The sequence below is a fragment of the Odontesthes bonariensis genome, chromosome 15, assembly GCF_027942865.1.
Source record: "Odontesthes bonariensis isolate fOdoBon6 chromosome 15, fOdoBon6.hap1, whole genome shotgun sequence".
Classification (NCBI taxonomy): Eukaryota; Metazoa; Chordata; class Actinopteri; order Atheriniformes; family Atherinopsidae; genus Odontesthes; species Odontesthes bonariensis.
In genome coordinates, this window is record NC_134520.1 from 21453344 (window position 1) to 21480667 (window position 27324).

At 40.9% G+C, this 27324-nt stretch overlaps 1 protein-coding gene across 1 annotated transcript; it reads left to right on the plus strand.

Moving 5' to 3' along the window:
* Positions 1 to 1551: 1551 nt before the first annotated feature.
* On the plus strand, positions 1552 to 27309 carry LOC142400537 (ankyrin repeat domain-containing protein 13C-like). Its single transcript, XM_075485508.1, has 13 exons — positions 1552 to 2248; positions 4284 to 4325; positions 8796 to 8900; positions 14280 to 14365; positions 16107 to 16152; positions 17136 to 17202; positions 18463 to 18607; positions 19352 to 19483; positions 20142 to 20303; positions 24587 to 24666; positions 24865 to 24963; positions 25183 to 25283; positions 25395 to 27309. Exons 1-13 carry the CDS (start codon positions 1867 to 1869, stop codon positions 25523 to 25525), a joined length of 1578 nt encoding a protein of 525 aa, XP_075341623.1. The 5' UTR covers positions 1552 to 1866; the 3' UTR covers positions 25526 to 27309.
* Positions 27310 to 27324: the final 15 nt, after the last annotated feature.

A 27324-nucleotide genomic window follows, 5' to 3' on the forward strand; every position in this document is an offset into this window, starting at 1 on the left:
GAAAATACCTGATTTTAGCTAGAGAGTTTATTCAGATAACTACAAACTTTGATATTTTTTACAATACACTTCAACAGTATTCTACTTACAGTGAAAGAAAGAACAGTTACTGCATTTAGGGCATAGCTGGGTGCTGAAATACATGTTTTTTATTCAATGTTACCTTTATTGTTGGCCTTTTAACTCCATCATTAAGTCAAAGTTCTTAAGTTATATTGTTTTATCGAGAAATGTTACTATTACTCATGTATTTCATGGTGCTATCTTTAGCTTTTGGCAGATTAAAATCTCTCACCAGCATATCAGGTAGTTAGATTAGTTGCACATTTACGAGACCATAAAATGTCAAATACAGAAAAATACAACTTTAGCGTTAGTCGGCCACTAATGCTCTCATCGCCGTCATTTCAGAACAAGCATTCTTTAATAGCCTAGATTTAATGGACTGATAATATTTTACAGTCTTTAATTTCCATCATTTTTATTTGATGAAGTTTTATTTAGCTTATTTTCAGCCCAAGTCAAGATTTTTGAATCTGTAAAGCCCACAGGTTGAATATGGAGGTAGAGTGTAACCGTTTCTTCTTTTTTTTTCATGACCATTTGCAGAAGAAAATCATTAAAGAAGTACAATATTCCTGCATTTTCTCTTTCAATTGTATTGTTTCCATGCATACAAAAACAAAAGGACACGGTAGCAATAATATCTCCCACTGTTTTAGAATGTTTCAACACAGGAATGGGAATGAAGGCAAGGTCTTTGTGTACTTTATACAATATACTATATATATATATATATATATATATATATATATATATATATATATGCATTTCCAGATTAAAATTAAGTCAGCCCTTTGGTCCATACAATTGTTAAACAAAACAACATGAAAATAGCCACACACACATACGATAGTTGCCAAGACAAATTTATGCAACTGCAGTCCATGGGATGTCCCATGGAATAAAGATTGGATTATGTTTTTAATGCGAGTAGCATTTTCGTGAGAGAAATACACAAGAATGGGCATCGGAAAGGCAACAGCTGACACTATCTCAGGTGTACAAGCAAGGTAGGGGGCTCCTGTGCTGAAAAATGTTTACCTTGTTGATAAGTTCTTTTTATCAGTGTCCCTCTGGATAAAACATCTTTGTTAGCTCTAAAACTCCACTGGGCCAAGTAAGGTGTTTTACTAAAGTGAAGGAAAAAAAAATAAAGGTCCAAATTCTTATGCTTATTTAAAGAAGAGGGACTTATATAGTCTGATACAAAAAGACTTGTGATTGGATTTCAGTTTTTAGTAGAAGCAAAGATGTTGGATGAGTTTTTTTTTTTTACAGCTTGCCAGTGGTGGAATAAACGCAGTAAATTAAAAGTACAACATTGGCTTTTTTTTTTAAATTATTATTCAAGCCGAGTTAATGTACTTTATTATTTTTACACCACTGAGAGTTTAATTTTTTTGACACGCAGTAGCAACAATTTTCAGTTAGTGACCGTTGGTGACCTTTCTTAAACTATCGCGATACTCTGAGGCGGAAGACAGCCGCCGCCGAATCTTTCGTACTAGTGGAGTGGAGCCGCTTGTGTTGTACAGCAACGACTGTTTAGGGCAGTCGGAGCGGTGCGGACAGTTTGTTTTGATTATAAACCGGTGAACGGAAGCTGCTACTTGTTCATCTTCGAACAAACACAGGTTTTTTTTTTTTTTACATGTCGGGTGGATAATTATTTGTTCAGTTAAATGTTGTGCAATTTCCAGTATTTGCGTGAAGACCTCCAACTGGCGAATCGCATCAGTTCGCCCGGAGGGACATCGTCATTGACGACACGCTCTGCTCCGTCAGCGTCAACCGTTTAGAAAAATGACCGGAGAGAAGATTCGCTCCCTGTGTAAGGACCAAAGGCCGAGCAAGGACGAGGACTTATTGGAGCCGGACGAAGAGGCAGCAACTGGGACTTTCACAGCTTCCAAGGGGAACAACAAGAGCAGGGCGAGTAAAATATTCAGTAATCACAAGTTAATCAAGTCGCCATCCACGCAACAGCAGCAGCCGAACCAACAGTCGCAGATTAACGCTAACAGCAACACACTGTCAACATCAGATGTCGTCGACGACAACAACAAAAACCCCATCATTCGAACAGGGCAGGACTTCCAGTTGCACGAATGTGTGTTTAAAGGAGATGTCCGTCGCCTGTCTTCGCTCATACGGACCCAAAATATCGCTCAGAAAGACATCCACGGTGAGTTTACCAGCTGCTTATTACGAAGAAGGCACGACCCACGAGAAAACATGAGGTTCTGTCATTTCAAGGTGCAGTGAAGCTTAGTTTTTTGCTTATAGGCCATCAGTCTCCATCAGTATTGGATGAAGGCGAGGCTTCTGTCAGCAAGGCCTGGAAAACTGATGTCTAAACTGAGGGATAGTTTAATTCAGAATAAGCATAATTGGAAAAAGTGTGTGCAAGAGGTTTTGTATGAGCAGCACTTTAGACTGCAGCAGTGACATGGACAAATTATCACTGATGGTGCCAAAAAAAATAAATATCTGTCCTAAATCTTGTTGAACAATCACTGGGTGACTAGATGGTCCCCAGCTCATGAATGATGAATTTAGGCATCGTGTGTGAAACTTTGGGGAAACTGATAGCAGCTCTTCTGCAGGGCAAAGTCTGCTCTGATCACGCCACTATTTCCAAATAGACCCCTCCTGGACTTGGGGGGGGGGGGGGGGGGGGGGGGGGGGGGTTCTGGCTCACACATGAAGACAAAAGTCGTCCATCACTTGTGCTCACGGTTAGCACTGGAATGTGGTCTGTCTTCACAAGCCTGACATGGCGTAACCCAAGTGTCAGACAGGGTGTTGTTGTGGAACCTGAGCCTGTACATGTCGGAGATTTTCCCAGCTTGTTGTGGTTCGCTGTTATTTTCTGGCTTCTTGGATGTTAATCTCCATATTACTCAACCATCTCACTGAAATGAGTTGGTTTGATTCCATTATGTTGATTATCATTGTTGAACCATTATTAGTCTATTAATGAGTTTCATTTAGTCGATTGTTTTCCTTTTAGTTATGGTGGTCTGCCATTCAGAAAGTTGGTGGTTTAATCCCCGCCTTGGCAAGACACTGAAATGCGTCTGATGCATCCATGGGTGTGTGAATATGAGGAGAAAAAAGCTCTGCATGGCCTGCAACACTGTATGAGTGTGTGTTAATGTGGCTTGTAGTTTAAAGCGCTTTGAATGGTCAACTAGGCAAGAAAATCTCTAAATAAGCACACTGATTTTAAGCCTTCCTTTTGAGAAGCAGTTGTGCGTCATTCACGTTTTAAAGAGTTTTCATGTCAAATTTAGCCTCCAGCATATTCATTAAAGGACTAATCACTCAAACATGTTTTGTTGTTCGTTTTTTTTAAAAATTTTTTTATTGAATAGTTCTGATTCTTACAAACTGATTTCCTTTTTGCCTCCATTGAGTCGGACTGGCAGCAAAAATCCAAAGGGAAGTCATCTTGTAATTCGAGTTGTAATTAACGGAAACAGTCTGCATAGCAAGAGCCGACCATTGAATGAAAATTTATATTTGATTCCGGTGAACTGACCAGTAACTAAACAGTTGGTTTACAGTTTGGTCTCGTTGATGCATATAACATTTCTGCCCTAAATGAAAACCTATGCTCCTGTGTTTCTATGCCATATATAATATCATCCTGTGGGATGTAGCTGAACCCCCGGCTTGTAATTTCATCCATGGAAAGGCTTCTACTATGCAGGCATTTCTTGCTGTGGATGCTTGTCCACCTCTCACTCCTTGACAGGAGGCCTGAAGGAGCTGAATGGGCAGTTTGGATTCCACTGAAAGGATTCTCCAACTGCTTATGAGGCACATTTTACATCCTGGAACGGACATTTCATTCTTCACACTTCCACGCCTCATAAAAAATATTTTCCCTGGGTGTGTTTCCTGTGTGTCACCCTCGCCATGCCGCGTTAGCATTGTCTGTTAACAAGCCATGTCACTGCCTGTTAAATTTAGATTTTTCTTCTTTGTTTGTGTTGTTGGCGAGCTAGTGATACAGGCTGTCATGGCAGGAGAACTCACAATAGGCATACCTTACCATATCATTTGCACTTTGGTGGATTCTGCCTCCCAATTTCAATGTCTAATCCACCCTAACTGTGACAATCCAAAAGGCAAAGTGCTTGTCACAGTCTTTGGTCTCTTTTCTGTTATTTTTCAAAAACCAGTATAAAAATTCTGATTTCTCCCTTTTTCAGGAAACACACCATTACATCTCGCCGTCATGATGGGACACAAAGGTGAGCAGTTGTAAAATGGTCACTGCCATGTGGCATTATTCTCCCCATTTGACTGTCGGTCTCCGTGGGCGTGTATGACTTATGTCTGTGTTTCCACTTGTTTGTGTGTGTTTCAGTTCTTTTTTCTGTCTGTTTTAAGTCGGCTGAAGCACCGGCAGACGTTTGTAACAGATCACCACACAAATCCCAGAAGGCAAACTGCTCATGCATAAATAAATGCGTGTTGCACGTCAACTTTCTCCTGGTCAAAATCAGAATTTCAAGAGGATTTGTTTCTTCTTTCTACTCTGTGTTGTGCTTTTCTCCAATTGATAATTAATACAGGGTAATAGATCAATCAGTGACGTTAGAATAATGATGACCTCAAGAAATTGGGTTTTCTTACAGCTCAAGTCTCTTGTTCTGACTCATGTTACTCTGCTTGCCCAAAGACTAGTAATTCAAAGCTAGTACAGGAGGTAATTATTGAATAATATTTTCCAAGTCTACAACCTCTTGCCAGTTTGAAACACTCATAGAAAAGAAGTCAACAGAAAAAAGGGGTTTGGCACATCCTGCAACTCTGGATTTTGCCCCCTAAAATAATAAAAAAAAAAAGTGATATAGATTTTGTGTTAATCGATTGACGTCTCGGCTTAACGTTGACTTTGGGGTGTGTGTTTGATACATCATCGTGTATTAAAGCTTTGTAGAACTCATGGTTGCCATGTTTTCAGCTGGATTGCTCCGGCTGGACCGAAGGCGTGCTCATAAAACATTAAAGCAGTGCCTCTTTGTGTTTCGAAGCGTACATTTGATATCGCAGGGAGACGTCAGAACATGCTTTTGAAAAATTAATTCCCTGTTTTTTTTTTTGTTGTTTTTTTTTGTTTTTTTCCAGGTTGCTAGTTCCTTGTTGTGCACAGACCCATTTGGTTTCGATTGATTTCACATTCACAAAGGTCAATTCCTGTCACTGGCACGAGGCCCCTGCCACTACCTATTGGTAATTCAGCAAGCGGAGTGACAAAGTGTTGTGGCGGACTGAACGCCATGGAATTGATTGTGCTAATGAGGTTGCCTGAGTTGCCCGGTCCTCTGGGGATGCTCAGGCGAGACAGGCTGAAGGCTACAGGATGAGATCACTGTCGGGGTGTGGCTGTCCTGCTGGGATGCAGAGAACAAGGCTCTCTTTGTTTAAGGCTTTATGTGTGCATGGGGTTGATATCTTGATAAGTCCAGCGATGACAGTTAGTGATATGCATATTGGTGGTCTGAAAAACCTGAACGGTCAGACCGGTGGAAAATCTAATGGAGTAGTAGATGAGAAGCTTGTGTTGGAACTGCCGAGGTCGAGCATATTGCAGCACAGGCAGCTGATGTCCTTTTCTGAGGTGCCCCATGCCGTGTTCTCCTGTAAGTTTGATTGGGTTGCGGATTGAAGATATTTTAAAATCTACTCGGGTTTCATCAAAATTTGGGGGTGATGTTGTTTTAATTCAGCTTCCAAGAGCCTCATCTGGAGTCAATGCACAAACGGATCATTTAGATCGGTGCTTTATTTGTCCATCCTGCTCCCTTATTCCTTATTCAGCGAGTGAGAGTTGTGTATGAATGTAGAAGGACCTCCATACAGCCGCTGCACATGCAGTCATCCAAGCTACCCACAGGGAGACTTTCCTCCGTCAGTACTTTAACCGGACTAAATTGGACTACAAACCGTGCCTAATAACTTGAAGGCTTAAGGTAAATTTAATCAGGCAGATGTTTTTCTCCCTGATCAAGATAGAGCTGTACAAGTTGTACTGCTCAAATAGGGACCACTATGTAAGAGTTTGTCCAGATCTAATTATGTTGATTCATGACGAAAAGTCAAGAGTGTTGTCATAGTATTCTGTTGCCTTGTGCTTTTTTACTGCTGGATAGATGTCGGCGCCTAAAGTTTAGAGCAAAATCTAACTTGACTACAACTTACTTCATGAAGTGTCACAGAGTGCTCAAGTCTCGGTACCTGGGATTGATTAGGTACAACAAATTGTTTGCCTAAATGTTCAAATTTAAAAAGACATTTTAAACAGTTATTGTGTTGCAAGTCAAATCAGCTGTATGTATGTATTGACTTAATGTTCTCTCACATTAAAGTTATACATATGTCTGTATTGTCTCCTTGTGACGTAGTTGCCACAAAGCGGCACAAATAAATGTATCAAAAATCGATTGATTCCAACCATAAATGGCAGGTGGTAGCACCTATTGTTCCAAAAGACATTTAGCTAAAAAGAATTAATAAATAACTGGAAAAAAACATTCTTTGTGTTTGTCATGATGACATCATCATTTCAATCCATAAAGCCAGACAAACTGCTTAAAATGCCTCAAGTCAGACTGGAAGCCAGCAGGTGTTCAACTCAGGACAAAAGTGCCTGGCTGCTCTTCCTGTTTTTCTCTATATCAGCTAAATGTTGTTGTTGTTGTTACACAATCATCAGATTTAGCAGAGTGATGTAGGGGTCAAAGGCCTAAGGGAATGTGAGGCTTATATCAGAAAGCTAGAGTGCATTTGTTCGCCTGCGTTTCCTCTTCATCAGCCTCTTATACCAGCTGTTACCATCCCCCTGCCCAATCACAAGGCGGCTGTTGCATCAACACGGAGGTTTGCCATTCAGTTTGCGATGCATTCACATAATCTCTGTATTTAAAAATTGAAAATTAGTATGTCTATAAATTTGAGACTCCTCAGCATTCCCTGGGGTTAACATGATGAATTCCCATGGCCATCTGTGTACATTTTGACTCCCACTTCAATGCCTCCATCTTGAAGTCAGCCATACATTACAGCAGTGGTGTTGCTCTTGAAGAGAAAGGAGCATAGTTGTTTTGGCTGCTGCCACCACATTTCTCTATATAAATTATTTGGATAGCAATGCCCTTTACTGTTGTGTGCATACGTTTAATTAGGAGAAGCTTCAAAACATGTTCTTCTCTTTTATTAAGAATGCATGAGACCCTGGCCTCTTCCTCGTTAATAAAACATGTCGAGTATGTAGGTGGTTGATGTGGTATTGTGACAACATGCTACAATCAAAAGGCAGAAGTTCTTGTTTCAGCTTGAAACCGGTTTTTTCATAACATTTATAATGGTGCGGAGCAGAGAAACGAGTCTGAACAGGAGCACAGAAATTGGTTTGAACGTGACTTATAGGGTTAACTGAAAAGCTTTTAAATGAAAGCTGAGCTGTATTGTAAGCATCTGTGTGGGGCTTCCTGCCAACCTAAATGGTCACTGAAAAGTCTGGTTAAACAACTATGAAATAAGTGACGGCCCCATCGACCAAGAACACTGCATATTCTCTCAGTAGCAGACTGTTTACACTTAGGCTTTGCCTTGAATTTGTGTGTTGTGTTGCTCACAGGAATGAATGCTCCCGCCCGGTGCTGAGACAGAGCTGTACAGTTGCCAGTGTTTTAATGAATGATGTCACAACAAAATTTGACAGCTGAGTCGGAACAAGGGGCTTAATTTCTGGCTGGCTCTTAGTTTATGGACAAGCTGCCTGGAGAGTTGAGGCATTTTTGTGCTGCACTCAGTGCAGATCTATCCACATGAAAGGGAAGAGACGCTTTGACTGTTTTCCAGTTTTTGGAATTAAAGCACAGCTTTTAGGTTGACTCAGAGTATTGGGGGTGTGTCTTTGTGACGCTTGACTCTTTATTCCTGAGCATCTGTAGTCATTTTATAGTAATTTACAAAAAAAAGGAGAAGGTTGTGCTTTGTGCGACTGGCTCATTGGCTAATGGGTAATTTGTCATCTAAATCCTATACACAATCTGTCCCTTTCAAACCAGGATATATGTATATTTTTTTAATTGCTGATTTCTTTCTACAGAACATGTCTCTTTGTTGTGTCAGATGTGGTAAAGGGGTTTATGCCATGGTGTAGAGCCAGCACCTGTATAACGGTACACCGCAAATAGGTCAGATAAGTTTGCATCAAGAGCATCTGCTTACAGCATGCAGGAACAGGCAGGGTGGAACAAGTTAAGCTGTTTATTTGCTACAGATCTCATCTTCTCAGTGGGAAACAGATTTGAACAGAAAACTGGTTAACATGTAGGAAACCATGGCAACGTCAAAGATGCTGGGAAGGGTTTCATAAGAAATGTGGATGTCTGTCTCAGTCAGTCGTGACTAAACTGCCAAATTAAAACGAATGAACAAACACTTGTTAACCCTCTCTTGCCATTTGTTTTAAATTAAAGATTACTTTTGCAAAATATCACCTTTTTTTTTTACTGTCCATCTGTGTGTTGTATCTTGAAGACATTTGTGAGACACCTTTGATGTTTTGATGTGGTCACTTTGTTCCAGCGAAATGCATTAAAACAGTCCTTCACTGTGAGGACACCTTGTGTGTGATCTTTGATACTTAACATGCATAGGTTTTCTTGTTGTTCTGTCTTCATGCAACTTTCTGAATGTCTGTCATGCAGAGTGCGCTCATTTGCTGCTGGCCCACAATGCACCTGTGAAGGTGAAGAACGCTCAGGGATGGAGCCCCTTAGCTGAGGCCATCAGCTACGGAGACCGACAGATGAGTGAGTATCTATCACAGGGTGACACTGATCTGAAAGAGGACTTTTGCAACTTTGTGTACAAACGGTAAAGTGTGTATTAATACAGGCTGTATCAAACACATTTGGAATGATAACTCAACTCTTCTGCCATGCTTGGAAACAGTGACGAGAACAGAGCCGCAGTTAAATGGAACACAGTCGAGTCGAGCTGCAGCTCGTTCATCTAACTGTGCTCCCTTTAAGTGGCTGATCGAAACAGAGCTTTGAAAACAGCTACCACATAGTGCTAGCTGTGAGAATGAGCCATACTACCAGCTCACTTACTAACATCACTGTGGCTTCAGTGGGGTTTCAGTTTGAGTTTTTTTCTGTGTGAACATGAACAACCAGAGGCTCTGCACTTTCCTCTGCACTGCTGCCTGCCGGGAAGACCACAACGCTGGCCTGCCTCTTTTGTTCCTTTGACATTCCTCAAGGCCCTCTGGCTTTTATGCTCTGAAAAGAAGCAATTCACCAGATATTTCTCTCACTCAGGGGTCGATTGTGTTCAAGCCCATATCTTGCCATTTTTCTCCTATAATTTGAAATGTTCAGAGTATTTGTTTTTTTTTTCAGCTTTTATTGGTCACCATGGCCTTTTTAGAAAACAACAAACTCCTCAGAGAACCATTTGTGTTATGTATTTGTCCATTAATGTTTCTAATGACTGGCAAATGGATTGAGACACAGTTTTATAGATAGATATATCAGCTGCCGTTTTGCTCTGCAAAACTCCCTAACTTTTATAGCTGCATCTGAAATATTAAGCTTGAAGCCCATGACGTAACCCTTCATTTTCCAATATCTTGGCAAAAACCAGTCTAAATAAACACAGATCTTATCCCTTTCCGTGTCCAAGTTTTTCTGACCAAAGAAAGTTGGTTATTTTGTAGAGGAAAAACTAAACCGTGGCTCATTTCAGCTGTGTGTGCCGAATCTGCGCCTGTGGTCGTCCTGGACGATGAAAATAAGGAGCAGTGTTAGTACAGGTTTAACAAAAGGACTTACCATAAATTCTATAAAAACTGCATTTCTAGGTTCATTAAGCTTTGTTTTTTTTGGTTTGGTTTTCCCACTCCTTTATTTAATTTAGCAACAATGAAGGTCTTAAACAGGTTTTCTGAATGGAAAGGTTTGGGCTTATTAGGGTGGCAACTTGGCACAAGCATTGAGCAATCATAAAGGAAAGCAGCTTAAAGTACTACATTGACTGCTTCCTCTAATAAGTGTCTAAGACCACTTGACTTGTATTGAATTCTCTAATGAACTCTCTGGTGACACTTAACATTACCATTGACTGGCCACTTAGGAAGGCTACCATACAGCTACATGTTAGTCGTGTGCTTTGTTATATCCTTTGAAAGCCCCATGTGCCTGTTTTCTTGTGTTTTTTTTAAATCACATTCTGAGAGGATAAGCAGGCTTTGAAACATAAGCAAGCAAACAAACAAACAAAAAACTCTTAACTTGCTGGTTGCTCATTTAAGAGTTGCAACTAAACAAAGATCTCTAAAGAGCGCACTCTGGGAAAAAGGAGAAATTCAAGCGAGCTTTACTTGTGCCTCTTGGATCTGAGATCAGCAGACAGGTGCTGTACTAGGTCAGTCTGTTGATCCCCAGATTCAGCTGGCAAGAGACCTCAGCCTCTGTTGCACTAAAGCAAACACTCAGCCGCTAAGAAAAGCTGTCGTCGTTTAATCTTTGCCCTCTTTGGATCTTTCATGTCACTCCAAAGTACAGGGCAAGGCCGCTCTTGTGACAGCTTGGCCACAAATGGCTGATTCTGCACATTATAAAGCAAACACACTTGGCCCTTCAGATACAAAACTCAACCTGACCATCACGGTGACGCTAAACAAGAGAGGTGCATAAGTATGTAATCACTGACTATTTCCTCTATTCAGCGCAATAAATGTTGAGTCCTTCACAGCGTTGGCCCGACACAGCTCTGCGTCACAGTAATTCAGTGAGAGCTGACGCGGCATTTGTCTGGGCTCTGTAACGGAAGCGGAGATCTACAGTAGGAGCTTTTGTTTGTTTTACAGTTGGAGACACATCCTAGCCTGGATAGTGCTGAGATTATTCTTATCTATATGGAGGAGTCTGCATTTCACTTGCTTCCCATTAGTCATTGCATCTGCTGTTTAATTTACATTCTGTTAAATTCATTTGCATTGCTCTCAAGCCAATATTTGTTGTGACTGGTTGCATTTGTCACCCGAGTTTAGTTTCGTAGGCAAAATGTGGCTCAGGAATAGACGCTGTCATGTGCTTTGCTCAGATATATCTATTTCTGTCCTCGTTTGCCTTTTACTCACACTGCTGTGTTGTCAGCTTCAGCGGCTGGTTTAAAGGCTGTCTCAGTCATGTTATTGTTATTGGACGGGGAGCTGCTTTTCCATGTGGTAGTCAGACCATTAAGGTCTCTGTGGTGAGAATAAACGACCAGACGAGACCAGAATCATCTGCTGAAAAGATTTGGTTGAAACAGTCTGAGTTTATGAGAAGTTTGGTTGGTCCCAGCTCCTTTACGGCGCATGTCTACCTGACATGTTTAACATGTTCCAAGGGGGATACTTGAGTTTCTACTTGACACTACATAAACTGAATTATTTTGTTATTAAAACTAACACATCCAGATGATGGATTTCAGGTTCAAATCCCTCCGCAAGTATGTGCTCAGCTTGACTCTATACATGCTCCAAAGTTCCATCTTGTTGCATGTTTTTTTTGTCAAAACGGTAAAGTGCAAGTATATGTTATTACAGACAAACTGTTAATCTTTTGTCAAATGACATTGTGATTTCAGATCAGCCCTTGAAGAATGTGTCAACTTAGAGCTGCTTAATACATTTCCAGACCGTCGCTGTGCTCCAATAAAATCCTGATTTTTGTAACCACGTCGGCTAACTAAAACACCATTCAAGTAACTTCAAGACAATTTCTGTGCAGTGAATTTGGCTCTGCTTGCATGTACAGTGATCCTCCACAGATAGGGTCAGGACTGGCAGCATGTCTTGAACTTTTTGTACACAGTCCACTGCATGGCCCACTTTTGGGCCAGTAACTCGAATCCCCTCCCCTGCATGTATACTGGGACAAGGACGATGGTCCAGCGAAATGTCACAGTTGAGCTGTAACCATAGCTCGGTTCAAATGTTCCAAAATCAGGCTTTGATCCTTACTTGAATTTGATTGTCCTTTTTCATTGATTATCATTGACAGTTATCTGCCGGTTAATAGATAATTTGCCTCTCTAAAGAATCTCTTGAGGATTGATCTCCTCTGAGAACACCTCTTTAACCACCTTTAACACCTTAGCATGCCCAACCTGCACTTACTTTGCACTTCTGTATCTGCTACTCTTGTACTTTGTCATTGCAACGATTTAAAAACGTTTACCATAAGCCAGGGTTTCCTGCTGCTCTGAAGCTGGAATGCCGTTCCTTCCTATTTGAATTGCCTTGTGTACGAATTGTGCTCTACAAATAAACTTGCCTTGCCCATTGAAAGTTGCTTTGAATAAAAGTGGCTGCTAAATGACTCATTTTTATATCAAATATATTCTACATTTACAGACCATTAAAACTATGAACAACAGAGTTTTGTAGTCCGTTCAAAGCCTGTAGAGAGTCATTTTCATAATGTTTCATGGCAATGTGAAGGTATTCTTATTGTGAAACGCTGCTTATGTATAATGTCGGCTAAAATAATTAACAGATTTATCACTTCTAACAGAGTGAATCTCCCATGTTACAGCTTGGATAAATTCTTATTATTTTTAATTTATTAGTCAGATGGTAAAGTGTACCTGTGTTAGTTTTAGCTGGATCCCATGATTAATTGTTAAATGGTAGCACTTTGCGGTGATTGAAACACAAATGATCTTGACCCGGTCTCTATTCATAAACACGTGAAGGTGAAACTACTGAGATCAGTCGCCTAATTAAAGCCAGGAAATTGCCCTTATCGTTATCTGCTTCTATTGGTGGTAGCACGGAGAGTCAGTTTCAGCATCAGTTTCTCAGCGTGTGTTGGCTGGATGGTCCGTTGCCAGATGGTGAGATTGTACCCTTTTCTTGTCATGCTGAGAGGCGATGAGGATCAGGAGGATCCCCATCTAGAGCTTGTCCACATTCGTTAGGCAGCGAGGCCACAAAGATCCTGTAGTTGTGTCTGTTTCAGTTGGCACGTGGGTCGTCATGTGAATCAGTTTGTTTGCATGTCTGTGCTCTCATGTTTGCCCAGTTTTACCCCCTCTGTGGGGCTGCATGGGGAGCACCAGTAAAACAGTATGAACATGTTTGTTTATTATGACCAACCACAAAGAAATAGAAGAGCTAAGGGCGTAGTCGGGCCAATGATAATACCTCATATATTCTGTTGACTTTCGTCTCATTAAAACATAGGACAGGCGAAACAAATGTATCTTTTAAAACTGCTTCCATAACTTTATAATTGGCACAGCCATTTTTATCAGTTATCCAACTCCAGGCTTCATCAGAGCACCACCATTATGCCATGAGCCACCGACGCCCCCGCTCCCTTCTGAATAGCAAATAACATTATAATGTATGCTTTGTGGTTGGATGTGAATCCAGTTTTTTTTTTCTCGAGTTCTCTCTTTTGCATAAAGAAGCAAGAACAGTGAATGCTTATTAATGTGACTGGTCATGGTTAAGTCTCCTGTGAGCATGCTTTTCCCTCCCGTCATTAAGGAGGTTAAAGGCAAGCCTCATTAAAAGGCAACCTCATATCTGCCTCGTTCACTTTGAACTTCCTGGAACATTTTGATCTCTAAGTGGTGCTGCAGGATTGGTTAGAACGATGCTATGCGTCCCATCTGGCTTCATGAAGTTGGCACATCTCTCAGTCAAAACCCTTTGTTACTGCAAACTGTATGCCTGCAGCACTTTTCAGCAGCATTTGCATAGACAAACGGTTAAGAAAATAGGGAGGACTTTAGTATATTTTGTTTCAGTTACTCTCCCCCACTAAGATGCATGAATGCAGCCTCAATCGACGCCACCTTGAAAACGGTCTTCATGATGTTTTAGTCACATTTCAGCAGTTCAGATGTTTGAAGGATAGTGCTCAGCAATGTGGAAAAGAACAGTTATCTGCTGAATCAACTACAACAAGGTGGAGAAATGAGTTTCTCCACTCACTGCTAGAATCTCCTAATTAGAGAAAAGTTAAGTGTCAATCACAGGCAGCAGAGAAAGAGTTATTCAGAAAGTTAACATCTGTTTTGGGGGGAAATCACATGTCATTGAGTATATTTTCTCTCAGGAAAAAGCTCTTGAGTTGGGCTTTTCCCCCTTTTTCCACTCGGTGCTGAAGCTTCTTGTTTTCTCTCAGTCACAGCGCTGCTGAGGAAGCTGAAGCAGCAGTCCAGGGAGAGCGTAGAGGACAAGAGGCCCAAACTGTTGAAAGCCCTCAAAGAGGTATGTAGTAGTACTTCTCCTGACATCTTATGCACCTGCTGTTTTGTGGTCATTAAATCTTTTTACTCCCCAGTTTGCTGCTTTTTCACCCCAAACATTTATTTTTCTAAATGTTATCTTCATCCTGTTTCTGTCCAAGTGGGACGTCACAAATGTTTGCTCAGTCCTGCTTTACTGAACATGTCTTTTTAATGTCTCTCAGCTGTATGCAGAATAATGCACACACAGGTTAAGAGCCGTTAAATGCTCAGTCATAACTTTGAGTCTTTGACCCCGAAGACATTAACCGTCCCTCCCAGACCTCAGTTAAACTCTTTGTTCACTAAATATTGTCATTACAATAAGACAAAGCCTGGAAGGACACATGCACATGCATTATCAACTCGTCAGAGTCAAAGGCATTAAGGCTAATTGAAGCCTTCCAGCACTTCTGTGTGGTATGACATCGTGTCTGCACACACATGACTGTTGGAAGACATGCTGCTGAGTCTGAGTGATCCGTTAGGCTCTGTTTTTTGTACACATATTCATTTACTGGTTTATATACTTCTGTGCTACTGCATGAGTAATATTTCTGGTTTATGTGACTAAACATGAAGCGACGGAGGTTAACTGTAGGCATAATCATATGGAAATCTGAGCCTCCAGGTCAGCACTGCAGTAGTACCACCCCCATAAAAGAGCCAGAAAGGAATCCAATAAGCAAATTTAATACCAAAACAGACAAACTTTTAAAAAACTCAGTGTCATAACACCTTACCTAACCCTCTGTCTTCCTACGACCAGTTTTAATGTTTGTATTAACTGAAAGATGCCTCAAAGCCTCTGCTTTATGGGACATGGTGAGATCATTCTCTAGGTGATTAGGCACAGTAAATGTTTCCGTCATCTTCTCTCCGAGATGATTAAGATCAAGAAGTTAATGATTGTCTGTCAGCTTAAAGCCATCTGTGACAGAATGATTGAGATCATCAGACGGGGGGATGTGAGCGATGCGTCCCAGGCTTTCATGAATCAGAGGGTGTATTGAGTTGTCAGTCAGTTGTTCCAGCTCTGAAAGGGAGGGAACACTAACCTGTTGCATTCCTTCTTAATGGATTGAATAGTCTGATAGTCTTTGTGTTTTATAATTAAATCTAATTAGAAGTCTAAGGCTACGGCTACACGAAAACGAAACGAGGTTTTTTTTGAAAACGGGTTCGAAAATTCTTGCGACCACACGGAAACGCGCTGCTGTCCAGACAAAAACGATGAAACGATGCAGTACACACGCCACTGTGTCACGCCACGCTGTGAGACAATAGAGAAGTGTTAAAATTGGCTCCCAGCGTCAACGTGTGACTGACGCAAAAACGTTTTAGCTGTAACAATGGAAACGAAACGAGGCCGTTTTCAAACTTTCCCACTCTGGAACCCGTTTTCAAAAACTATCGTTTTGGGGTAGTGGGAACGCCGGCTCCGTGTGGCCGCGACAGCGAAACGATAAGAAAAAGTATCGTTTACAGTGAAAAACGTTTTCGTGTAGCCGCAGCCTAAAACACGCAATGAATATATCCTGCTAATTAAGTTGTGTTATTGGTCTATATCTAAAGGCTGGTTTTGTTTTTCATGGGATTTAATGACAGGACATAGAAATGGCACAAAGCTCATCCCTTAAGCATACAGCATTTTAACGATGATTTGTAACATATCTACTATTTCCCCCATGTCAGTTTACTTACAGTTGACTTTTCGTTCACAGCTTGGAGACTTTTACTTGGAGCTTCACTGGGACTTCCAGAGTTGGGGTGAGTCAAATGACACTGTCTGCTATCCCCCAGCAATAAGCTTTATAAAGGACATACTAGGTTCTCAAAGACCTCGTAGATTAACTACATGTAGTCAGTTAGGATGTGTGACAACAGAAGTATGTCTCAGACAGGAAAAGGTGATGGCTGCAGGCAGTGTTTGCTAATTAAGTGTAATGAGTGACATGGAGTGACCAGGAGTCACACACTGAACATTACTCCTCCTGCTGGACATGAACTGACACTCCAACAGAGATGTTCGATGTTCTAGAGTGCATTAAATACGTGGGAATCTGAGAGGCACAATTGTTTCTCACTGCATGTTCGTTTGGTAAAATTTCATAATGGAGCACCTCATACATAATACAGTTAGAGCATAATGTGTGGTCACAGACAAAATGCATCCAGTCAAACTGGCGTATCAGCATTTGCTTAGTCTGCAGAGAAATGACCCAGAGCGAGAGCCAGGACTGACTTCTGAATACTCTCTGTGTCTTCGTGAATCATTGACAAAGGAAAAGATTAGAAAATGCACACATGAAGGTGGTGAAATGTATCTTAACGGTATATTTGTAAATCAAGATGATTTAAAAGTAAAGGGGACAGTCTGTCAATCTTAACTTTATATGAACAGCATTTCCTGAGGGAAGATAACGTTTTATATGGGAAGTCTCACTGATCCATGCTCCCAGCCATTGGGATTGTGGCTTGTTGCCCTTTAAGACCCCCCGGCTTGGAGCATATGTAGTACTCTGCTGAGCATTTTGGTTTTCCACATTTAAAGAAATATACAGCTTTAAATTTGAATGTTAAAGCGTCTCGGTTTTGTGAAATGATGGAAGTGCAAGGGACTCCAGTCTCCAGGGTTATCTGCTTCTGAGGCTTTGCGCTGGATATTGTTCCTAATTTTGTTTTACTGAACTTTCTAAATTTAGACACTTCTCAGATGTTTTACATTCTCACTGTATCTTTTCACGTCGCAGTGCCTTTGCTGTCCAGAATCCTACCATCAGATGCGTGTAAAATCTACAAGCAAGGCCTCAACATCAGGCAAGTCCTGTCATCAAACATTTTCCACTGAAATGTTGACTGTAATCGTGGATGAAAGGCAGTTCTAAAGCTGTGTAAAAGCAGAAATATATTTAGTGTTGTTGTGTCAAGATAAACAAGAGCAACACCGTATGTAATTACAATTAATGGTAATTGTTCATGAAAGCCATTTAATGATGCACTTTGTCACTTTTTTTTTGTCATGTTATGCTACACACAACAACCCCTCTTCTTTCTCCATTCTTTCCACTTCCCATTTCCTCTCCTCAGCTAAGTTTGGTCAACTAGAGGAAACTGAATGGAAGTTCCTCTGGGCACCGAGTTTCCCTTTTAATCAGAGCCTCGTAGTTGAGGAGCAAGCGTAGAGTCTGCTGTGCCCACTAGCTAACTTACCAAGAGTGTCAGCCGGAATCTATCAAACGCTGACACGAGCTGACACACAGTCACAACAGTGGATCTTCAGTGGCAATCCATGCTGCTGCGCTTCATTGCCTTGTGGGCAAAAAAGCAAATGCTAAGCAGCATTTAACAGCTTTGAAGTATAGCGTATACAGCTGTGGTTTGTACGCATACAGTAACACGTGGATTAAAGTTGTTTTGCAGCCGCTCCTTTATCCAGCACATACACAGATAATTCCACATTTCGATATCAAAACTAATCCACGAAATCTACTTGAATCGAGAGTTGGACTTTGTTTGTCTGCGTGCCTCTCCTGAGGTAACCATGATGTGGAGCATCTCATTATACCCTGAAACTACTCCTGGCTGTCTAATTTAGTATTCAGCATGCCTTCTCATTATTCTGGAGTTTTAGGGAGGAAGAGAAAGAAAGACTGTGAGGGTGCAAAGTAGAAACTGTCACAGTAAGGTTATTTGCATACCGCTGCTACAGCATGTCGGGCTTGTCATACGGACCCATAGCACATATTCTTCACACGCAGATCTGTTATTCTCTTGCTGTCACACTTCATTTAAGGACAAGCCACTCTGACACACAAGAAAAGAATCTTGACATTTGTTTTTGGTCTTTTACGGCAGTGATTAGCATGCACACGCTGTCTCTGAACCTTCAGAGTAAGCGTGTAGCATCCAGCAGTTTCCTGCTGTTTAGCAGTTGGAAACTGTGCTTGTTACTGGCCTAAATGTGAAGTTTGGGTTTCTTTCGTTGCCATCCTCCAATTTATTTACCGTCTTCTCCTGTTTCTCTAATGAAATCTTATTTTTGTCTTCATCTCGTGTTTTCACACTTTGTGTTTGCAGATTGGATACAACCCTGATAGACTTTACAGACATGAAATGTCAGCGTGGAAACCTCAGTTTCATCTTCAACGGCAATGCCGTTCCCTCTGAGTCTTTTGTTGTGCTGGACAATGAACAGAAAGTCTACCAGCGGATACATCACGAGGTGCGTTGGATCCTCGTGGCCCCTAAACTTGTCATGTATTGTACATCTGACATTAGTAAATGATGCGATCCAACGAAAGACTTTTTAAAAAGGTCATTTTCCTCTTTTTGCTGCAGAACGGCCTTTAACTGCATGTCTGAAACGCTCTCTTTTAGTGCCGGTCTTTTTAAGGCCCTTTCTACTCGCTAACTGATTAATCAGAAATTATGGAATTGGATGCAGCTGCTCATTACTGGGTTGAAGTGGGCTACTACACAACTACAGAGCCGTTATGGAAATGTGTTCTGTGTAGATAAGTAAAGGAAGATGTTTTAGGCTGTTCAGGAGCTCTGTCCTGTGTGAGAGAGAACCGTTTTACAGAGAAGAGGTAACAGACTAAAGGGAAGGGAAACATCTTTCCTTTACTTTCTTTCTTACCTTCATTAAGATGAATGATATATGCCTTTAAAGCTATTTAGCCAAAATGCTAATACTAAAATCACTGGTGCTGTTGCTAAATAAAGTTTCCTAACACGTGCATGTTCTATACAGACTTAGTTATCTGAAATCAACGTGAACGTTCAGTCTGGACTTTAATGTTGACTTTCTTTCGTGCTTGCATTTGTTCTGTGTGTATTCTTTTTCAGCTTGCTGTACCGGTTGCGTTAGCATTCCACTTCTGGATGAAGGATCACGCCCGGCTCATCTTAACACGATATAATGACCACCCTTGCCTTGGCTGAAGTCTCTGTGCTGTATTTACAGGAGTCGGAAATGGAGACTGAAGAGGAAGTGGACATTTTGATGAGCAGTGACGTTTACTCCGCCACGCTCTCCACCAAGTCCATCACCTTCTCCAGGGCGCAGGCTGGTTGGCTGTTCAGAGAGGACAAAACGGTATTCCTACCGGCTCAGCTTTGAGAAACACATTACACATGATGTAATGTCATACAGCACCATGCTATTGATGACCATGTGGCATGTTTTTGGGGATGTATGCGGTGACACGCACTCTGAAAGATACTTATTCATATAGTCTTACATTCACTGTAACTTTCCTGTTAAAGCAAATATTCCAGAGGAGTATTCAAAGAAGAAAAAGAAAATCTTTAAATACATCCGGGTTTTATCAGATACTGTATTTATTGCTCTTGTCTTTTTTTTTTGTATTCGGTTTCATTTCCCTCAAGTTTTGGAAAATAAACAATGTGGCCATTATTTGGAATGAGTCGGGCATGTTAGAATACTTTGTTAGAACATGAACGTTGTGAAGGAACTACAGAAGTACTCACATTTCCTGCTTTATCTGCCAAACCAGGCAGGAAACACTGCAAATAAATCAGAGGCGCAGCAGTGATAACCCCAGGAAGAAACCACAGATGATAGGCTTGGGGTTAAAAAGAACAAAGACAGGGTAGTGAATGAGATATATGGGAGTATTGCAGTCTGCGTTCTCAATCTTTAGTCCGTTTTACATGTTCTTGGAAAGGAAATTGGTGATACACTTGGACTTATCTGTTTGTTTTTTTTTGTTTTTTTTTTCCCACAACTCCAGGAGCGCGTGGGAAACTTCCTGGCAGATTTCTACTCTGTGAACGGCCTGGTGTTGGAATCCAGGAAGAGACGAGAGCATCTGAGTGAGGAGGACATCTTGCGGAACAAAGCCATCATGGAGAGTCTGAGCAAAGGAGGGAACCTCATCGAGCAGAACTACGAAGTGAGTTGCACACCGCTAAGCCCGCCTCATCGTCATTACCGTTCTGACAGGGTGACCTCGAAGCTGAAGGAACCACATTTAAAGCTTCAGTTCAAACCAGTGTGTGCTCCTGCAGAGCCCCTCCCAACATTAATTGCATTGCGGTGACGGTTGGGTTTAGAGGTCCCCTTACACCTTTTCATTACCAGCACCTTATCATAGCTTTGTGTGCTTAAACTGTACTTTGATAAGATGGCATAAGATCAGAGTGAGTAAGGCTACTAATAAGACTACTTTTTCTAACAGTGCTGATTGATGTCATACAGCTTGCACTCCAAGGGAGTGTCCTGCATGATTGATGTAGATTTAAGGTTTTCTGGGCACTTTGAATAATTTAATAGTAGTTTTTTAACATTTTGTAAATCAAAGATATGATTTATCATTTTATTTGTGGTCTCAACTATCAAAAAAATCTTTAATTTTCCTCACTTCTTTCTTGGTTCTCTGACAATGAAGCCCAATGTAATTCTCAATGTTGATAAGAATCAATACATATCTGTATCTGGTCCCTATATTAACACCGATGGGGCTTTCATGGTTTTAAAGTGAAGTGGTGCACGACTTACACCTGTTGATGAAGCTGTAGCAGTGTTGCACCTCAATAAGTTGACCTTTAATAGACAAAAAACGACCCAAAAATGTTACTAAGTGTTCAAAAACAAATGAGAGACTCACTGTTAAAAACATTTTAGATGAAAATTAAAGCAATTTGGAACACTTGCGCTCTATTGATAAACATTCTTGTTGGCTTACACCTGCAGCATAATCAGCAGCCTGATCCTGAAACTGTCCTGTCCCGCTGGAACCTTGGGGTAGGACATGAGTCTCTCAGACAAAATAAACCTCACTGTACCACACTGCTGTATGCGTTCGAAGACAAATCCTGTCGAAACAGCATGGACTTCCTGACAGATTCTGAGGAAACATTGCATGGTTTATTGAAAAATTCCTGTCTGGGTTCCCACTGATGTTTCTTTGATATCTTATTTGTTTCTGATGTTAAAAACACAACGAAATGTGCCCCCCCCTTCTCACCCGTTTTGCATGGATTTAAGTCTCAGTACCAGTACTGCCACCCAATGGTGACAGCTTCAACGCTGCACCTTATTCACACACCTTTCCACCCACCCCGTCACTACAGTATGTTCCAGAGTTTGCTTTGCAAGCCACTGAACAAAAAGCCAGTCGCACAATGAAGACAAAGCCTCTCGACACTCAGTGGATGCCTTTTTAAATGCTCACTTGCTTTTTGTGGATTCCCCCTTGTTCTGCGCTGGGCTTTGTCCGATCACGATATCCACTGTTCCACTGCCTTTATAACTACTATCAATTCCTGCCAACTCGTGTTTAAAGTGAAAAGGCCGTGTTGTAGTGGAACTTGGTGTCGCCGTGGAAAAACGCTCTGCTTCTATCTCAGCCGAGCACACGGGAAGTGTAAAGCTGCTGTGTGACGTAGGTGTGTTTACAGCAAGGAGGGAGACCAGGTCGGTGTGTGGACACAGGCAAGTGTGCGGGGCTTTCGACCAGAGCTTGGCACTGTTGATGAGGGCTAAAACCTCAGGAGCCATGAAATGATGAGTAGGGAGGGGGCTGGCATACCAGCAGATCAGAGTCCCCGCCCCCTGGCTTGTGTGTATTCTGTTGTCGTCACCACAACACACCAGAGCTGGTACATAGCGCGAGTGCGAGCGCTTAACAAGGCCGCAGGGGAAAAAAAAAACACCTTTGTGATTACTGCACTGTCTGAGCAAAGCTGATATATTCTCTTTGTTTTTCTCCCTCACCTCATTCAGCTGTGCCTTTGCACAGTCAGGTGGTTCATCATCCACAACAACTGTTCACATTATCCTGCCCCAGTTGCCGTACGTAACTGTGGCTTCCCAAAAAAAAAAAAAAAAAAAGAGGTCAGCTGGTGTAATAACCAATTTTTCAAACCTGCGTATTTGCAAGAATGAGTTCATACTAGGAGAATATCAGATTTAGGATTAACAGGGTGGCACTCGTCCCAGATCCAGTTCAGGGTCAGCCAGAACAAGTTGTCCAATCCTAAAATAAACTGACACTGATGAGGAACACTCGGTCAAGACGTCTTTGCAAAGACAGTTTTCCACTGGAAGGATGATTCAGTATGAGGAGGAAGTTATGACATGTTTTTATGCTGGTTAGAAGATTCACTATGGCTGATCTGCTCATCACATTCTCTCCGAGCTTCCATTTGAAGGCCACTTTTTTTATTTTGCAAGTTTATACGATGGATTCACTGTGTATCAGGAAGGATTCGGGAAACATTTCATGCTGATAATCACCTTGTTCTCTGTGTTTGTTAAACCACATTTTAAGTGAATCAGTTTCTGTTTAGTTTTGTGTTCCAGGCCATTAATGTAAAGGTTTTGTTTTTGTACACATAATCCTGGTTTAGTGGGCGACTCCCTCTAGTGGCGTGAGCCATGTACTCCACTGCTTTAAAGGCAGGCTGACTTCCCAAACAACAGCATACAAAGGTACCCCTCTGAGTTAAATCCTGCGATTTTCTAAATGTGTGCATTTGCCTGCAGAGTCGCAGCCCTTTTAGTTATGTTTGACATGTTTCTTCTCACTTTGCTGGGTTTGAGATGAGTTTAGGCTGCAGCCTTTGGGCAGAGGGTGTGTTAACACCAGGCAGTGACATAACACAAGTGTGAGGATCAATTCAAATCCCTGCCTTAGTGCTGTGCGATATGGACAAAATTTATATTCTGATACCGATATATATCCCTAAATAATATTTTTTTTTCTTAAAATCATAACTCTCTCTCTCTCTCTCTCTCTCTCTCTCTCTCTCTCTCTCTCTCTCTCTCTCTCTCTCTCTCTCTCTCTCTCTCTCTCTCTCTCTCTCTCTCTCTCTCTCTCTCTCTCTCTCTCTCTCTCTATATATATATATATATATATATATATATATATATATATATATATATATATATATATATATATATATATATATATATATATATATATCAAATCAAATTTATTTGTATAACACATTTCATGTACAAACAGTTCAAAGTGCTTTACATAAAATAAAAGCATTGCAGCAGGGAGTGCAAGAAGCATTAAAAATACATAAAATAATATAAAGAGAAACAAATAAAATCATTTAAATGAATGATATATATATACATACATACATATTTATATAATATATATAATATATGAATATCAATTTCTGAATTTTTACATGGCAATGGCATCTGTGATTTCGTGGTGTCATAGGGGATGCCTTCAGGCTTGTTTTGTGTTTTTTTTTTTTTTTTTTTCCTTTGTTTGTGGTTTTGAGATAGTTTCTAGCATCTTCACGCTGTCTCTGTACTGTTCTTCATGTGCTGTCTTTAAGTGATAGAACAGATCACACATTTTCGAATCGCTAGTGACGACTTGTTGGCGGCATGTTTTTCAAATTACCGTTGTCTGGTCGGTGTCTGACTTTTTTTAAATCGCACTATTTAAATGAATTAATCACACTATGGAATTCCGGTTCCCTCTTTTAGGCACTAATCCCTCCCTGGGTTCTGTTTCCATAATGCTATCCTAAAGTAGTAGCGTTGCTGCAGTTATGTTTAGCCTTCATTCATTGTTCATACAACGTGTCATTTTAATAAATAAAATAAAAAAACGATATTAACAGTAGAGGGCTATATCGTACGGTAGACATTTTTATATAGCACTACAACATGTCTCGTAATATGGCACAGCACTACCCTGCCTCCTCCCTGCTCTCTGTGCTGACGTCTGTTGGTGACTCCGACGTAAGTTTAAAGATGCAGAACTTTCCCACAGCTCGCGTAGATGTCTACAAAACTGTTGACGTGTGTATTTAGCTGGCTTTGTAATCATCAGTGCTTCAACTACACAGCTTTTACCTACTTTACCTGCATTTATCTAGCTCTTGGAAAAAAGAACCAAAAAATTCTCAAAAGCACATTAAAGAGCACCATCGGAAGCCGAGTCTGCACTACTGTAATCTCAGTATATTTTGTGTCCACTTATATATGGACGTAACTGGAAATCAGGAAACTGATAAAGTGGAATATTAAAGCTTCCTCAACTGTGGCCTTCCTTTGATTGTTAAGTCTGCGGGTGACCAGAGCTCATGGACAGCTGCCCGTATCACGGACACGGACGACATCGAGTTTTATGATCATTTATTTTTGTTTCATTGCGCCTGTGTGTGTGTCTGACTTTCTTTCTTTTTCCCCCCTGCTCTTCAGCCAACAAGAAGGCAATCTTTAACTGCCCCCTCACCCAACACTATATCCTGGGAAGAGTACATCACTGCTGACAACGGAAAGTACGTGTTTAATGTGTAGATTTGGTCAATTGTGAGAATAATGCTCACAATCATTTTAGCTAAAGTGTTTCACGTGTATCAGATGTAGTGATAACTATACGGTGGTTTGCATAATGAGATGCTGTAAACTCACCCTGAGTGGGCTGTGTTTTTTTATTTTTTTTATTTTTTTAATACGTCTTGCTGGTTTTCCCTTAGAGCACCTCATTTAGGAAGAGAGCTGGTTTGCAAAGAGAGCAAGAAGAACTTCAAAGCTACGATAGCCATGAGTCAAGACTTCCCTCTGGGCATTGAATCGTGAGTCTTCACTTTAAGCTTCCCTCAAAATACAAAAATAAAAAGTATGCTTAAGTTTCTCCCTGCATAAGTGTAGCGGTGATGGGAAATTACTTTGAGATGGCGTGAAAAAAAGTTTACTTTTTCATTAGTTAAAGTTCGTGCTTCTTCTTCTTCTTCTTCTTGAACCGGTTTCCTGTCTTTCATCTGTGAGCGTGTGCTGGTTTTGTTCTCCCCCAGGCTACTGAATGTTCTGGAGGTGATTGCACCCTTCAAGCACTTTAATAAACTCAGGGAGTTTGTTCAGATGAAGCTCCCCCCCGGCTTTCCCGTCAAACTCGGTAAGCAGCTTTACTTTAGATCAGCTCGTGGCCGCCAAAGAAAGAGTTAGACATGAAATGTAGAAAAATGTGAAAATATTTTGCCTAAAAATGATTCTTATTTTCCTGCAGACATCCCCGTCTTTCCCACCATCACAGCCACGGTGACGTTTCAGGAGTTTCGCTACGATGAGTTTGACGATTCGATTTTTACAATTCCCAACGACTATAAAGAAGACCCGAGCCGCTTCCCTGACCTTTAACCTTTCACGCTGGACTTTGAACAGGCGACATTATCCGATCAACATACCTTTTAAATGACAAAAACAAACTTAAGGATCCCCTGAAACGGAAACGGGACGAGCAGACACGTGACCGAGCTTACGGAGAGGCTCGCTTCGCCCCCTCTCGTGTCAAAGTTGTTGGTTTTTTGTTTTTTGTTGTGAGGTGTAGAGTCGCAGGTTCTGACTCGCGCCTCCAGATTTGACTTAGTGTGGCAGCCGTGGCAGGAAGTGCAGGTAACTTTGAGTGTCGGGTCATGTCATCGGTGAAAGGGCATTGAAGTTAAAATGATTGGCAGCAGAGCAGGTGAGTTTTCTGTATATGGGGTATGAATTTAAAGATACAGGCAGTTCAGTTTAAATATTTAAATATGTAAGTAATGTTTGTAAAGGGACTATCTTAAACGGGCCTGTAGTGAAGCACTGATCTTACTGTGTGAGATTCTGGAGAGGAATTCCACTCGAGAGTTCATTTTTAGGTTCTTCTTCTACTTCTGTGGCACACTGGACAAAAACAAAACCTTCACGTGCAAAAAACCATCAGCAGTCATTTGTAATTTTGTATTATCGAAGTCAATAAATATAGTGTAAACAAATCTGTCTGAACAGGATGGAAAGGATTGTTTTATTCATTCAGTTCCAGAAAGTGCGCAGCTCACTGATTTAAAAGGTCATTTAAAGTATCCAAAACGGTGCATTGGTTTTGGAAAAACAAATTCTTTTGTAGGTGGGAAAACCTAAAGGTAATTTTTTGTCGAATTCCTCCTCGACTCTGCACATTAGAGTCGTGTGATTGTGCGTGTATAACAATGATTTTAATGAGCACAGAGTAGCACCACTGAGCATTCGGGCACTATGTAGGATTCACTACAGCTACTCTTTCAGCCGAGCTCACACGGACGCTCATTTTGTGATACTGAACCTCAACTCTTGGGTTTGAAATATCAAAGTTTCACTTGAATCGAGGTGGCGTAACGCTGCAGATTTTTACGGTACAGCAGAGACTCTTTGAATGACAGTCTGTCTTATGTTAATCAAGCCTTTTTGAACCTTGTAACAAACTGGACTACCATCCGAATAAAAACAAAACTGGGGATTGGAGAATGAATAGATGATCGAGTTCAACACTCGTGTCATTTTTACACATGAAAATGAGGCTTTTCCTCCACATACAAGATAATTACACGTGTTTTGATTTGTCCTTTGCTTTAGTTTGTGTTATTCGAGCTGACTATTCTCAAAATGTTTTTTTTTGTTTTTTTTTTTTTTTTTATTCTTTATGTAGCATCATGAGTTAATTTGAGTGTACTGGTTTATCAATGTTGGCACTTTTTGTACATACCTTTTTTTTTGTTTAAATGAAATATTAATCTCTTTCCCTTCATTGTTGAACCACAATCCACCCGCAGATGTGTTGAAACAAGTCATTTCAGCTGTGTGAAAAGCACCCGGCAAACCAGGAAGAGGATGTAGTTCATGTGCCGTTTTTGTTGGTGATGCTTTTTTTTCTTTCTGTCATTTTAACCCATGTCTAGTATCATAACCAAATGCAATTTCATTGTTCACACGACATTCCTTAGTACAGGTAAGCAGTGCCTCCTCACTGATGTAATGCTTTACGTTCGACCTGATGCTCCCCGCTGATTCTAAAGGTTTTCTGTCATATTGTTCATCCATCGACATGCCAGTTGTACAACAAAAACTGTTGGTTAAGTCTGCAACACTATTTTCATATAAAAAGTATTCAAATAAAAAATACCCACATATTTTAGTTTTGACTT